Source organism: Phycodurus eques, chromosome 19, assembly GCF_024500275.1.
Source record: "Phycodurus eques isolate BA_2022a chromosome 19, UOR_Pequ_1.1, whole genome shotgun sequence".
Taxonomy (NCBI): Eukaryota; Metazoa; Chordata; class Actinopteri; order Syngnathiformes; family Syngnathidae; genus Phycodurus; species Phycodurus eques.
This window is the reverse complement of record NC_084543.1, coordinates 11592867-11608762: the sequence shown is the minus strand read 5'-3', so window position 1 is coordinate 11608762 and position 15896 is coordinate 11592867. Positions and strand designations below refer to the sequence as shown.

At 40.6% G+C, this 15896-nt stretch overlaps 1 protein-coding gene across 1 annotated transcript; it reads left to right on the top strand.

The window, feature by feature from the left end:
• The first annotated feature begins 361 nt into the window (after positions 1-361).
• On the top strand, positions 362-15511 carry ubtd1b (ubiquitin domain containing 1b). The gene is made up of 4 exons (XM_061706091.1): positions 362-1006; positions 9419-9646; positions 9726-9883; positions 12914-15511. Exons 1-4 carry the CDS (start codon positions 925-927, stop codon positions 13178-13180), a joined length of 735 nt encoding a protein of 244 aa, XP_061562075.1. The 5' UTR covers positions 362-924; the 3' UTR covers positions 13181-15511.
• Positions 15512-15896: the final 385 nt, after the last annotated feature.

Here is a 15896-nt window from a genome sequence, read left to right as displayed (position 1 = left end):
AGTGTACAGCTAACCATGTTTGACGTTTTAATCGAATTCTTTGAGGGAACATGAATTTTGCTCCTGCTCAACGCTGTAAATGAAGATGGTCATTATTTTTTTGTGACGCCTTCGGAGAAAAAACGCATTTATTATATCACCATGAGACGAGTGCACTTGAATATATCTTTCTATTTTATGACAATAATTTTGATTAAGATCGTGATTTACAAAGAGCTGTTATGCAAATTGGTTATTTTTGCATTCACTTTAGTTCTTAGTATACAGCAGTTCTTTCATAGTTATCTTTTATCCTGAGTCACATGAATCCGTCAACTCGTACGCGAATGCGCAGGCGCAAAAAAACAAAACAAAAAAAAATACTTCAGTGGCGAGAAGCTCCTCCGTCAGTAACGTTTTGCTGGACGAAGATCGTCATTTAAGGATTTAAATGGGGAATTAACAACGGAAATCCTCCGGGGTTATCGTATTAGAAAAGAGCTGTAGGAATAGCAATGCTAGCGACCGTCTCCATACTGGAAAAAAAACAAAATTTGTTGGGGAAAATACCACTCGTGCTCGAAGTTTGCGTTTCTCTGACGCGGAAGCTAACTGGCTAACGTGATTAGCTTGGGGTAAGAAAAGTGTTTGGACGATTTGTCAACATAACAACGAGGGACACTAAGGAACAAGCAACCTCTTTAAGATGTCCTTGTTTTCTAGCCGAACGTTTTGAAAGAAAACTGAGTCGCTAGGTAAACTATCAAAGTCTTTGGCCCACGATTTGTGACGTTTTTTGTAATCCCTTTTAACGCAACAACTTGAAGCTGACCACTTGGCTTGCAGCACCTAAACCCGCAGCCCATCCTCCCTGCTGGGCTACAGTTTGTAATGGGGCCGCTTTTGAGTTAGGACGCTTGGAAGCAGAGTGCATCCCCGCTAACCATGGGAGGATGTGTGGGCAGATACTGGGAACGATGGGATGACACACAGAGCAGAGGCTCATCCAGGAACGGTGGCCGGGGAGGTAAGACCACCATGTCAGGAGCACTACACACTCCTAATGAGAAATATAATGATGACCATTTGTACTTGAGTTTGACTCTTGGTTTGCATGAAGTTAATGGGTCGTTGAGGTTCTGGTACTTTAAAAATGGTTTGTACAGTGGTTCTCAACTGTTGTCTCCCTTGGATCCGCCTTTCCTCATTGTTGCAAAAAATAATAATTACATATATGGGAAACAAAAATGTACTGTAAAGTAGGCAGCGTGGGTTCAGTTCCCACTCAGTGACGGTGTGAATGTGAGTGCGAATGGTTGTCTGTGTCTACATGTGCCCTGCGACTGACTGGCCACCAGTTCAGGGTGTATTCCGCCTTTCGCCCGAAGTCAGCTGGGATAGGCTCCAGTGCCCTGTGACCCTATCCAGGATAAGCGGTGTTGAAAATGGCTGGATGGATGTAAAGTAGCCTCTGAAAACATGCATAAATATTTTCACACACAGACTCTTGCAAACATGTTTTATATCCCAGCAAAAGCATATCATTAGCATGACAGCTGCTCGCCAGAATCTGAGCTGCACTGTATTTGTATACAAACTAGTGTATTTGTATACAAACTCGCAAACTAGTTGCTCGAGCGCCAGATAGTTCCACTTCCCGTCCCTTACCTAATATGATCTGTGTGGGAGCTGAGTACGCTTCTCTTCCTTACTGGAAAAATATGACTACATTGGCACACTGACTTACAAGTTTAATGTGTTCCTTGACAATGCTCTTAACTCAAAACACTCAAATCTCAAAGCATCTTTCCCCATTGAAATGTATATGCAATTAATCCATTCCAGTACCCCCAAAAAACACCAACAAAACATTTTCTAATGTGCTTTTTTTATAAGTGCAATAGGACTCTTCTGTGTTGTATCAAAAACATATAGCAATATAAGTGAATAGAATGTAATGAATTGAACAGTTTGTACATCATAATGATTCACTGGGCATTGTGCTGGTCCGCTCGCCTTGGTCACCAGTGGGCAGTATAATACATACAGACATACTTTACATAGATTTGATGATGAAACATAAAAAGAAGACTGTTGCATTTAACTTGCAGTAAATTGTTTTTCCAACGGGTTAAGAATATATGCCCATTAGAATTGCTGTATGCTCTGTTTGCATGTGTTGCTTGTGTTTAAATATAAATTGTTTAAAGGTTTATAATTACCGAAATATCAGTGCTAGTTTTGTTGGCCCCTGCAGTAGCCTTTTCTATGGCACCACCGATACTGTTATCAAGAAAATGCCGGCCGGACCTTCTCCGTCGCCGCCCCTATACTGTGGAACTAACTCTCCATTAACATCTGAGCGGCCCTTACCCTTTCCTCCTTCAAATCCAACCTTAAAACCCACCTCTTCAACCTAGTCTACCCGAACTAACCTCTGTCCTCCCTAACCACACTCCACCAGATCTCGTGCTCCTCCTTTCCGTTTGGAATGTCCTACTAGAGGTTGTTGTTCTCTTCTTCTTTTTATTGTTATTATTGTTATTATTATATGGGTAAATTGAATTGCGAGTTTAGTCAAAGAACAAGTTAAACGTGAAAGTCAAGTTACCACTGTACATGTACTTTTTTTACTAGCTGTCCTTGACCCACCCAAAAATGGGTCCGTGATCCTTTTTTGCGTCCCGACCCACCACTAGCGAATCACTGGTTTAGCATATGCCAGTCTCTTTTTTTTTTTTTTTATCATTGTGTGAAATTTCAAAGAAGATAATGTGTTGCCACGCTTTCTCTGTGTAAATGTCAGCGATCACTGCTTGTATGACCAGTACAAAGAACAATCTAAACTAACATGATAAAGGTTTGTTTTTCCATAGTATAAAATACTCTGTTTTAATGTGAAAAAGTTTAAATCAAATTTTGTATATTTATTTTTGAGATTGATTTTTACAAGTGGTTTTGTGAACCTAATGTCTATGATACAAATAGTGCTCACTGCTGATATCAACAAGAATGCCTGTGACGCAGTCATTATTATTGGGGAGGTTTATTATGTCTTTTACCTTCTTGGAATTTAACATTCTTCAAAAAATAAACACTGGCGTACACTGAATGGCTGCAGCAACACTTAACAAGAGAAAATATTATATTAGCAACCAGACTAAACTGCAGCAGCACACAAACAGGCTGGCATTCTAAATGACTGCACAATTTCTGGCCCAGACAACAATGCAAAAGAAATTTGGCTCAGTATTCGAAATTCCTTTTGATTATTTGGCGGTTAGAGGCTTTGTAGACTTTTTACATTGAATGTTGTTATGGAGTTTTGCTGTTCAACCAACACAAATACATTCCCCATGATCACATTTTGGCTGAACTTGTTAGAGTGACCGTTATTTTTAGAATGTAGAACAACAAAGCTCATCTTCTCAAGTAGGCGTTCTCAAACTTTTTCAGCTGAAGACCCAATTTAGAAATTTGGTTCCTCCCTGGGACGAAAACCTACTAATATGCATCACATATTGTATGACATTGACACATACTGCACATAACCTAATGATAAAAAATAGCTGATATCAGCGTATCACAGCAAACATGAATCAAAAAGCTGTTTTGCACTTCACTGTTACAACAGAAGACCCAATATACAGTTGCGCTCATAAGTTTACATACCGTGGCAGAATTTGTGCCTTCTTGGCCAATTTTCAGAGAATATGAAGGATAACACAAAAACCTTTCTTTCACTAATGGTTAGTGCTTGGGTGAAGCCATTTGTTATCAAACAGCGCTGGGATAGGCTCCAGCACGCCTGCGACCCTAGTGAGGATAAGCGGTACAGAAAATTGATGGATGGATGACAACAGAAACTACACAAATGACCCTGATTAAAAGTTTACATACCCCAGTTTTTAATACCGTGTATTGTCCCCTTTAACGTCAATGACAGCTTGGAGTCTTTTGTGGTAGTTGTGGATGAGGCTCTTTATTTTCTCTGATGGTAAAGCTGCCCATTAATCTTGGCAAAAGGCCTCCAGTTCCTGTAAATTCTTGGGCTGTTTTGTATGAACTACACGCTTGAGGTCTCCCCAGAGTGGCTCAATGATATTGAGGTCAGGAGACAGAGAACCTTCACTTTATTCTGCTGTAGCCAATGACAGGTCGACTTGGCTTTGTGTTTTGGATCATTATCATGTTGGAATATCCAAGTATGTCCCATGCTCAGCTTCCGGGCTGATGAGTGCAAATTTTCCCCTTGTGTTTTTTATAACATGCTGCATTCATCTTGCAATAAATTTTGACCAAGTTTCTCGTGCCTTTCTAGCTCACACATCCCCAAAACATCAGCGATCTACTTCCATGTTTCACAGTAGGAATGGTGTACCTTTCATCCATAGGCCTTGATGACTACTCTCCAAATTTAACGTTTATGGTTGTGGCCAAAACGTTCTATTTCGGTCTCATCACTCAAAATGATTTTGTTCCAGAATTTTTTAGGCTTGTCTCTTTGCTGTTTGGCATATTGTAAGCATGATTTTTTTGTGTGTGTGTGGCATTGGCATAGTAACGGCTTTCTTCTGGCGACTCGACCATGCAGCCCATTTTTCTTCAAGTGCATCTTGAAACATCCACACCCTTTTTTCAAATATTTTCAAAGACAGACTCTTGCAAACGAGTTTTATATCCCAGCAAAAGCATATCATTACCATGACATCTGCTCACCAGAAGCTGAACTGCACTGTATTTGTATACAAACTAGCAAACTAGTGGCTCGAGCGCCAGTATGTCCTGTATGTCAGCTGAAGTCATCTGTGGGTTTTTCTTTGCATCTCGAACAATTTCCCTGACCGTTGTGGCAGAAATGTTTGTTGGTCAACCTGATCGTGGTTTGGTTTCAACAGAATCTCAAATTTTCCACTTCTTAATTAGAGTTTGAACACTGCTGATTAGCATTCTCAGTTCCTTGAATGTCTTCTTAGATCCCTTACCTGTTTTATACAGTTCAGTTACATTTCCCGCAGATCTTTTGACAATTCTTTTGCTTTCCCCATGACTCAGAATCCAGAGATGCCAATGCAAGGGTCTGCCAGGAGCCCAGAAACTCACTGAACCTTTTATACACACACTGATTACAAGCAGACAGATCACAGGTGTGGATGCTTACATTTAGTAGCCATTCAAACCCATTTGAGTCAACTTCTGTCAATATTATCAGGCCAAAATCTCAAGGGTATGTAAACTTTTGATCAGGTTCATTTGTGTAGTTTCTGTTGTCATTAGGATTTTAAAAAAGTAAACACAGTTGTCTGATATTAAACGGCTTCACCCAAGCACTAACATGAGTGAAAGAAAAGTTTTTGTGTTGTCATTCATATTCTCTGAAAAATGGCCAGGAAATTATCAATTCTGCCAGAGTATGTAAACTTATGAGCACAACTGTATTTTGACCCACGAGTCTGTGACTGTGTGTGGGAAACATTGTTCTTGAGACTATTGCGGAACCCCAAGAGGCTGGCATTTGTACTCTTGCTTGTCTCTTTTTCAAAGTAAAATTCCCAAGTTTTGTCCAGAGACAATTGTTTCTCCATGACATCACAATGTTGTCAACATCACGTGAATGGGGTGTTTTTCTGATGGAGCACCTCAAGCCAAGCCTGCCTTGGCGCAACCGTCTCTATGCCACTCCCCCCTCAGAGAGAACAAGTCTCAACATGTACCCTCCCTCTATGTTGACCTACTGGCATCTCCAATGATTTTACTCTCATGTGTCTTTCAGTTTTTAAATTTTTTTTTATTAACTTGTTTTTGCCTTTGTTAATATCCAAGTATTTTCATTACATTGTCACAGTTTTAAACCAGCTTCCTCTGTCCAATTGTGAGCCTTTATCCAAACTCTCTAATCATGTGTGTGCAGTCTAGTCAGGAAAAGCCATGTCATTGGGCCTCGGTTTTTGAATAAGACCATTATCATGGCGATTACTGCCTTGTGTTTGCCTGGCGACCAGTCCAGGGTGTACCCAGCCTCTCACATAAAGTCAGCTGGGAAAGGCACCGGCTCAACCGCAACCATAATGAGGACAAGCACTATAGAAAATGGAGGAATCACAGCAATTGCAGTATGCTTGTTAAAAATCAAAACAGCTTTCTGGTAAACTGCCACAGTTAAGACATAAAAGTAGATCTGCACTTTATTTGCCTGTGTCTTTCAGACAGAACTTGGCAAGCGTGTCCGAGGTGTACGATGACACAGTCGTGGTGACTCTGCGCGATGAGATGTGTGGCGACATCAGCGCGACAATGAAAAATGTTTTCAAATGCAAATGCAGTGAGTTTCGGGTGTTAAACTTGACACTCCTCTTACACATCGATGGCGTTCCTCTGCTGTTACACTTCTGATACTACCTTGGAAGGCAGTAGATTTACGGGTTGACATTAGCACCAAATCCCGCATCAGCACCTAATTGCAAGTCCATAAAAAGGGAGAAGAAAAGCTGCCTTAGTAGCCAGTGTGTTAGGGGCTCGAGACTGAGCTTCTGTGTTTTTTTATCTGTCCTCACAGAAGCCTGTTATAATGATAAGATGGCGAAGTCCATATCTTTCTTCTTAAATGCACTCATCCAATATGTTCATGTTCTATAAAGAGAAAGATATTCATTCCAGGGCATGCAAATGTGTTTTGAAAAAAAATCCACAGGAAATAATGGCAATAGAAATAATCTGTTCCACAGTCAAACAGTTGCCATCAGAAAATGTTGTAACATTTTAACATTCTTAACTGTCATAATGTAGAAATAAGATAATGTCTTGACAGCAACTTGTGTACTAAATGACCCACCACGTGGCTAATTTGAATGAGTAGCTAATCCAACTCACATTTTAGGTCTTTTTTAAAATTTTTATTCAACATATATTATTTTAGGCATAGTCATATTGTAGGCATAGTCATATTGTACTGCGCAGCCAAGACATAGATGTGTGTCCTACCTTTATCACTGTACTACATCCGCCACAGTACATAAAATTTCCCGGTTTAGTGCACATGAAGTAGGCACACACAATTTGCTTCAGCAGGCCATATAAAATGACGAGGTAGGCCAAATCTGGCCCCCGAACCTTGAGTTTGACACCTGTGCTTTAGATGCTCACTGAACGGAATTCTAATTTTTGAGTTCTCACAAGATAGACAATGGTGGTTTGTTGGCATATTTTTCCCGTAAAGTTTGGCACGGCACTTGTATTGTAGAAACTTGGGTATTCAACAAGAGCAGGGACTCACAAAGTGTGGTACTAGTAGTACTACTAGTGATATGCGAAAGAATCCCTGAATTAAATGTTCAACTTGTGCATACTGTTACAATGGCTTCAACTGTTTTTTGTTTTCCTATCCAGTACAGGGCATTTGTTAAGGGGAGTGTCGTTGTATTTAATTTAAGTCATTCATTTAGAACATGTTTTTTTATTGCTAATGTTGAATGTTAATGTTTAAATGGCATATTGATTGATTGCATTCTTTATCTCAAACACGTGAAAGTGATAGGATTCAACAAAAAATAAAGTTAAATTATACATCTTCAAATCGGAGTAGGAAGAAGTAAAACTTATTTGCATTTTTTAATTTACAGGTAGTTTCTGAAATACAGCAATCGGAGGCTTCTCATTTGTTCATTTCTACACATTTGCACATTTTTCTTTGTGACAGGGGAAAAACAACCTTTTGGTCCATTTTTTGGGACGTGTGTCACTGAAAGCCAGCTTGTCAGTGAGTGCTTGGAAGGAAGCTGTGCGTACTCTTGCACCATATCCTCCTCCCTTCACCGCCTGCATGATAAATAATTAGTTTGAAAGAAAGGTGACCTTGTATTTTCCTTTTTTCACTCTTCATCTTCCATTGCTCCCCATCTCAGTGACTGAACCTGGTGATTAATAATTTATAGTTGACACCCCCCCCCCGTGAGTTTGGTGATATAAGCTAATGTGGCTGTTACACATTTATTTTAAAGAAGGGAAGGCAAACTATTGTACTAAAAATGTGCATGTCTCCAGCAGTCTTTCCCCCTATTAGATAAGTGCTTTTTGTTAATATTTAATAAGGAGGAAACACAAGTAAAGTTCCATAGATAACAGGTACACATGCTTCATGCGTATTGCAAACTCAATGTTATCCTGGTTACTTTGTTTGAGTTTTGCTGGATGTTCTCTTGTCTTCTGCTGACAGTTATTTTTGTCAGCGTTGACAAGATAAAGCTGCTGTGGATTTAGAGACAACATCATGTGAGAGAATAAGCCTTCACCCTTCCTCCTGTGGTGAATATTTACATCACTTTGTTATTTAGGACATTGTTCACCGTTTTTAAATTGACTTGCTTGTGCTTACCGACATCTAACACAGTGGGACCTCTGTTTAAGAATTTATTCCGGTCCGTGTCTCAGTTCGTTAACCTAAACGTTCGGAAACGAGGTAATGTTTTCCATTTAAATGAATGGAAATCCAATTAATTCATTCCAGCCCCACCTCATTTCCGTGCCATCATTTCCGCTCAGTCGTTTGCAGTGTGCCACCAACTGGACCAGCGTGGGAATGTCTACGGTAGACACTAATTATAAAAATTTAAATACTGAAAAATACAGCAAGATGTTTGAGGAGCTGACAGGCCGCAGCATCGGGATCTCCAGCATCAACAACAGCAAGCGACAGCCTACAACGTTAATGCCTCTCAGTCACCCATTTACACACACCCTCAGGAAAAAGAAACTGGTAGTAACTAATTTTCGTTAACACCTAGAAAATAATGATATCCTGAACCTATTTGAATGCTTGCTAACTCAAACAACAGTCGTGGCATCTCTCGGATGAATTAGAATTGTTGTTGTTTTTCACTGGACACATTGTAATATACAGTACTATATTAGTTTGACCAACCATCTTCATTTATTTCAGGGGGGGAAAAAAAGAAAAATCGATATATTTTTTAGTATTACTCTAAAACTGTATCTTTACAAATGAAGGCCTACACCCGGCGGCACGGTGAACGACTGGTAAGCGCATCTGCATCACAGTTATGAGGACCGGGGTTCAAATCCCGGCCTCGCCTGTAATGGAGTTCGCATGTTCTCGCCGTGCCTGCGTGGGTTTTCTCCGGGCACTCCCGTTTCCCCCCACATCCCAAAAACATGCGTGGTAGGTTGATTGAATACTCTAAATTGCCCGTAGGTGTGAATCTGAGTGTGAATGGTTGCTTGTTTATATGTGCCCTGCAATTGGCTGGTAACCAGTTCAGGGTATACCGCGCCTCTCTCCCGAAGATAACTGGGATAGGCTCCAGCACGCCCGCGACCCTACTGAGGATAAGCAGTACAGAAAATGGTTGGATGGAAGGCTTCCACCTCCCATCTGCACTTGAGTTATTTTTATTTTTTTTGGTCTCCTTTCTGTTGTTGACAGGTCGTAATGAGCCACTAAAGAAAGATCGACCCAAGTGGAAGAGCGACTATCCGATGACCGACGGACAGCTGCGGAGCAAGCGTGACGAGTTTTGGGACACGGCGCCCGCATTTGATGGCCGCAAGGAGATCTGGGATGCCCTGAAAGCTGCCACAGTGGCTCTGGAGTGTAACGACCACGAGCTGGCCCAAGCCATCGTAGACGGAGCCAGTATCACCCTACCGCATGGTGAGCGGGAGCACAAAATTCATGGAAAAGAACCAGTTGATCCGGTTTTGCAAACTCTGATAACAATCATTTTTTCCAGGTACTCTGACGGAGTGTTACGACGAACTCGGGAATCGCTATCAGCTGCCCGTCTACTGCCTCGCTCCGCCTGTCAACCTCATTTCAGAGCGCAGCGACGACGATCATAGCGACAGCCCCCAACTTCCTGTGGCCCCTAAGAAGGAATTTCAGATGAAGGTACAGAAGCAAATGCCTAAATGACACTTGTATTTAATTCTTCCATTCTTTTGTTATTACATCCAGTAAGTTCTGCATGCAGCATCCTGCCCTGAAAGTGCCACACCTCCCAAAGCATCTTCTGTGCTTATTGTGGCAGATAAAAACATTCATTCAGCATGACAGCTGACACACTTGTTGAAAGAGCTGCTCGCAGGAGTGTTTGGTTAAGCCTCTTTCACACAGAAACCTTGCAAAATTGCAACACAAGAGCTGTAGCAGAAGATCACACATTTCAGTGCAAGCCGTCAGCACCAGTGTTTGGTGTGACAGTGTCAAACACTTGGACATTGACAATTGCTTTCGACAGAGTAGGTAGTGAGTGCCTGTGTTAAACGTGACACCGCTGTCTCGCCGCTGTAGAAAATTCTTACACAGGTGGTGTCCCTCCCTTAAAAAGGCTCTGTAAAAGGGGCTTAACTTTCTAAACAAGGTGTCATTGCTTAAATTTAAATGAAGCTAAAGCAACCATTGTTTTTATTAGTTAAATGTATTTAAAAAAAATAATAATTTCATTTGAATTTAATGAGAAAATTATTCCGTGGGTACTTGCAAGTCACTCTTTTGAAAAATAGTTGCTAGAATGGTTGGAAAAGTCACGAAATGTAGTGTCCAAATTGTCAAATTCCTCTCTTTTTGCAGCCATGTTGTTAGTGTAAGCAGTGCACATCAGTGGGGCTGTGCTTAGAACCACGGAAGCAGCCAAATCATTTAAAAATAATTTACCTGGCCACAATATGCATGTTATTCATAAATCTGCCAGTCATATTTTTGTTTCTAAAGATACCGTAATTTCGCGTGTATAATGCCCATTATTTCCCCCCAAAAAATATAAATAAATATAAGTCAATAGTGCGCATTATACATAGGTAGCCATTTGCTAAAATCATTTAAGTTCATTTTTTTCCTCATAAATGTACACACAGCACCCCACATTGACAAGAAAAAACGCAATTGTTGAAATTTTTGCAGATTTATGAAAAAAGAAAAACTGAAATATCACAGCCATAAATATTCAGACCCTTTGCTGTGACACTCATATTTAACTCGGGTGCTGTCCATTTCTTCTGATCATCCTTGAGATGGTTCAACACCTTCATTGGAGTCCAGCTGTGTTTGATTATACTGATTGGACTTGATTAGGAAATCCACACCCCTGTCTATATAAGACCTTACAGCTCACAGTGCATGTCAGAGCAAATGAGAATCATGAGGTCAAAGGAACTGCCTGAAGAGCTCAGAGTGGCAAGGCACAGATCTGGCCTAGGTTACAAAAACATTTCTGCTGCACTTAAGGTTCCTAGGAGCACAGTGGCCTCCATAATCCTTAAATGGAAGACGTTTGGGACGACCAGAACCCTTCCTAGAGCTGGCCGACCAGGAAAACTGAGAAATCGGGCGAGAAGAGCCTTAGTGAGAGAGGTAAAGAAGAACCCAAATATCACTGTGGCTGAGCTCCAGAGATTCAGTCGGGAGATGGGAGAAAGTTCTAGAAAGTCAACCATCACTGCAGCCCTCCACCAGTCGGGCTTAATGGCAGAGCGGTCCGACGGAAGCCTCTCCTCAGTGCCAGACACATGAAAGCCCGCATAGAGTTTGCTGAAAAACACCTGAAGGACTCCAAGATGGTGAGAAATAAGATTCTCTGGTCTGATTAGACCAAGATAACTTTTTGGCCTTAATTCTAAGCGGTATGTGTGGAGAAATCCAGGCACAGCTCATCGCCTGTACAATACAGTCCCAACAGTGAAGCATGGTGGTGGAAGCATCTTGCTGTGGGGGTGTTTTTCAGCTACAGGGACAGGGAGACTGATTGCAATCGAAGAAAATGTGAATGCGGCCAAGTACAGGGATATCCTGGACGAAAACCTTTTCCAGAGTGCTCGAGAATGGGGCGAAAGTTCACCTTCCAACAAGAAAATGACCCTAAGCACACAGCTAAAATAACCAAGGAGTGGCTTCAGAACAACTCCGTGACTGTTCTTGAATGGCCCAGCCAGAGTCCTGACTTAAACCCAATTGAGCATCTCTGGAGAGACCTGAAAATGGCTGTCCACCAACATTCACCGTACAACCTGAAAGAACTGGAGAGGATCTGCAAGGAGGAATGGCAGAGGATCCCCAAATTCAGGTGTGAAAAACTTGCTGCTTAAGGTGTGAAATACTGAGCAAAGGGTCTGAATACTTATGGCTGTGAGATATTTCCGTTTTTATTTTTTAATAAACCAGCAAAAATTTCAACAATTCCGTTTTATTTCCAGTCATTATGGGGTGCTTTGTGTCCATTAATGAGGAAAAAAAATAACTTAAATGATTTTAGCAAATGGCTGCAATACAACAAAGAGGGAAAATTTTAAGGGGGTCTGAATACTTTCCGTACCCACTGTATGTACAGTTGTGCTAATACGTTTACATACCCAGGCAGAATTTGTGAAATAGTTTTTTTTTTTTTTTTTATAAATAGGACTGATGACTGAACAACAACCATCATTAATTTCTTTATGGTTATGTTTTGTGCAATGATAATGATTTTCTGAAATGCTTGACAGTTTAATTTGAATCCCATTAAAATAAAAGTAAATGTGTTTTTCCTGTTCCTTCATGTTTTCTTAAAGAATTGTACCAATCTTACAAATTCTGCCTGGGTAATCAAACATTGAGCACAACTGTGTGTTTACTAAATAAAAGTTAGGGCTGTGAATTTCAAAATAAGAGCAAGTAAATAAAAGTATAAAAGTGTTAAAATAAAGTGCTTAACCTCAGAATAATTTTGGGGAAAAAACAACTAACAAAATACAGATACTTCGTTTCGAGCATATGGGCAGAAGCAAAATCATGCATTGTAAAAATGCATTATACATAGGTAGAAGGTTTTTCCAGAATTTTGAGGTAAACTTTGGGGGTGCATATTATACATGGGTGTGCATTATACAGGAGAAAGTATGGTATCTCGGTGCTGGTATAATTCTTAACAATCTCTGTCTGCCGCAGGTGCGCCTGTCCACAGGAAAGGACCTACGTCTGAGCGCCAGCATGATGGACAGTATTGGTCAGCTGAAGAAGCAGCTGCACGCCCAGGAGGACATCGAGGCCGCCCACCAGCGCTGGTTCTTCTCAGGCAAACTCCTCACGGACAAGACGCGACTGCAAGACACCAAGATCCAGAAGGACTTCGTCATTCAGGTAATTATCAACCCTCAGGCAGTCCCCAAGATGTCACCTACAACCACCATCACCACCACCCCTGAATCCGAATAGCTGAGGTCAGAACTAAAGGACCTAAAGCAGTGTGGAGCATTTTATTCTTCAAAATGGATGAAGCCACCACTACACATGCAAAGCCTCTGCCTTTGCCCTTTTCGCTTAACTAATGCTTGCCAGGTGCCCATGGGTAGAATGTGAGGAGGTGTTTGCCTGCGCATCAATGGACTTTTTAAAGACACCGGGATCCTGCTTTTTTTCCGAGGGGAAGACAGAAAGCAGGATAGCAATCTCTCCAACATTTTCTTATATTGTGGAAATTATGTTAATGAAGCGTTTTGCACATTTTAAGAAACTCTCGTAGGAGTTTGTGTGCCTTCGACAAGACAAAACAAAAAGGGTTCATGTCCTCATGGATAGTTTAATCGCTAGCCCTTTTAAAAACTGAGATAAATCCAAGCTAAGCTGCCTTTTTTAACGATCATGTTTATGTGTGCCTGTGTGTGCGTGCATGCACAGGAATATATCATCCTCACTTTATTACATAGCTTCTTCAGGAACTGCACTAGCTTCTTCAGGAAATTAAGAATTCCTATCCAAATAGGATGCATGTCTGCTTCTGATGCTACCAAGGGCTTTCTTTTCTTCGAGCTGTTTTTCCTCCCAATCCAAAGAATATCAGTCCAATAACCAGTTGCCCTTGTGGCCCAGTACGAACAGTCTCTATTGTTTGTCCTTGACTAGGCTACAGCCTTCTTTATTAGTGGGAATCTTTGGACTGAACTAGGGATGGGCATTTGACTCAGTCCCTGCAACCGACTAGGAAAATTAATCATCAAATATTTGTTTTTTCTTTTTTTTTTGTCTTTTAATGGGATTGAAGCCTATTTTGTACAACTACAACCCCAATTCCAATGAAGTTGGGACGTTGTGTTAAACATAAATAAAAACAGAATACAATTATTTGCAAATCATGTTCAACCTATATTTAATTGAATACACTACAAAGACAAGATATTTAATGTTCAAACTGATAAACTATTGTTTTTAGCAAATAATCATGAACTTAGAATTTTATGGCTATCACATGTTCCAAAAAAGCTGGGACAGGTGGCAACAAATAATTGTTAATTGTTTGCCTGTTTGCCCACTCAAAATGGTCATATTTAGTGGGGAGGTCATATATATGACCTTTCAAAAGGTTTTTATTGAAGTCTTAATTTAGGATTCCATCCTTTTTCTATACTGCGTGTCCTCAAATAGGGTTGCGGGTGAGCTAGAGCCTAAACCCAGTTGACTTGACCTAGTCTGGTCGCCAGCCAGTCTCAGTAAGTAGGGATTCCAGGAGAGTTCGTAGTCTGTCAACTAACCACAGCGGCCATCTTATTGATATGCGCTCCATTTTGACTCAGTGACTTCAACACGCAATCAGTCAATCAGCTCCGCGCAGTCCCTTTTTATGCCCGTCCCTAGAGCAAACCAATGGTCCTCCATTGATTTCGATGGGACTCTCAACTCATCCTCAACATGCGGAAAAGCTGTTCAAAAGCACAGGACCACACAAGAGTAGCAACTCTAGAAACATTTTTTTTGGATTGCACAGTGGTTTCCCTTCACTGCTAACAGTATGATCTCTTACATACTGTACCACTGCACATCATGTTAGTTTTGTCTAGATGGCAAACTGTCCCGTTTGCTGGAGCAAAGGAAAAAAAAGAGAAAATGCAGTGAACAACTTTATAGCTATTAAATAGCCATCAGGTAATTTTTTTCAAGCTGGAAAAAAACCCTGTAGCAAAAGTACAACTACACTTGAACTTAAATCAGAGTCAGTGCAATGCAGTGACTCCTCCTCTTTTGTCTCATGACTTGCCTTTTACACAGTGTGCTGCTGGTCGCTGCCGTACTTGATTTATGCTGTTAATTATGTCGATATTGCATCTTAAAACAGGCAACATCATTGGATTGCAATGCCTCGTTTTTAAATCCACTCTTGCATTTATTCTTTAAAACAGTACAATCATGGAAATACATTTTAACCACACCTCACTGTAGCAAGACTTTACTTCCTTTCCTATTCAGCTTTGCAACCTTTTAGCCAGTGCTTCTTGCTGTGTGTAGGTTTCTTATTCATGTTATGCAAACTTGAAAAAGCATTTTCTCTGTATGTGCAATAAACTATAGACATAGGCCTCGATGACCGTGGACTTGATAGAGCACCAGCTCTGTGTACGAGAGTACAGGAACAGGCACAACACTTCTATGTATGAATCAGCACCCGCCTGTGTCAACTGTTTGTTCACCTTTGACATCTTGTATTCCAAGCTGTCGCTCAGACCTCTCACCTGGGAGCTCATCTTTTTACAACATTAAATATAAGAATGATTACAGATTGCCTTTGTCATCCTTTTTTCCCGCCACTTAATCATGTTGTCTAGTTCTGTTTTTAGTCATAGGTTAGTGTATCATTGAAGTAAGTCAAGGTGGATGGCTGTCAAAATTGTTTTAGTAATTCTGAGACAAGCAAGTGATGTATTTATGAAAAATGTTAAAATGAATACTCAAGAATTGGGATTATAATGCAATCAAGAACATTTCTAATATATAAGATAAACAGTGCACAATTCCTACATATCACCATCATTTGTAGTGACATTGCCATTAGAGTTGACCATTGAGATGTTATTTTTCAAAGTGGAGCTCTTCCTCTCATGAAATTAATTAAAACTGCAAAATTCGGATTTTGACCCACTTTTCTTTACCAAATTGATTT

Bases quoted from the DNA above. Each gene is read 5' to 3' on its own strand.
- ubtd1b (XM_061706091.1), top strand. From the start codon at position 925: ATGGGAGGATGTGTGGGCAGATACTGGGAACGATGGGATGACACACAG. The intron at 1,007-9,418 runs GTAAGACCACCA...TGTTGTTGACAG, and splicing joins CAGGAACGGTGGCCGGGGAG to GTCGTAATGAGCCACTAAAG. The intron at 9,647-9,725 runs GTGAGCGGGAGC...CATTTTTTCCAG, and splicing joins CAGTATCACCCTACCGCATG to GTACTCTGACGGAGTGTTAC.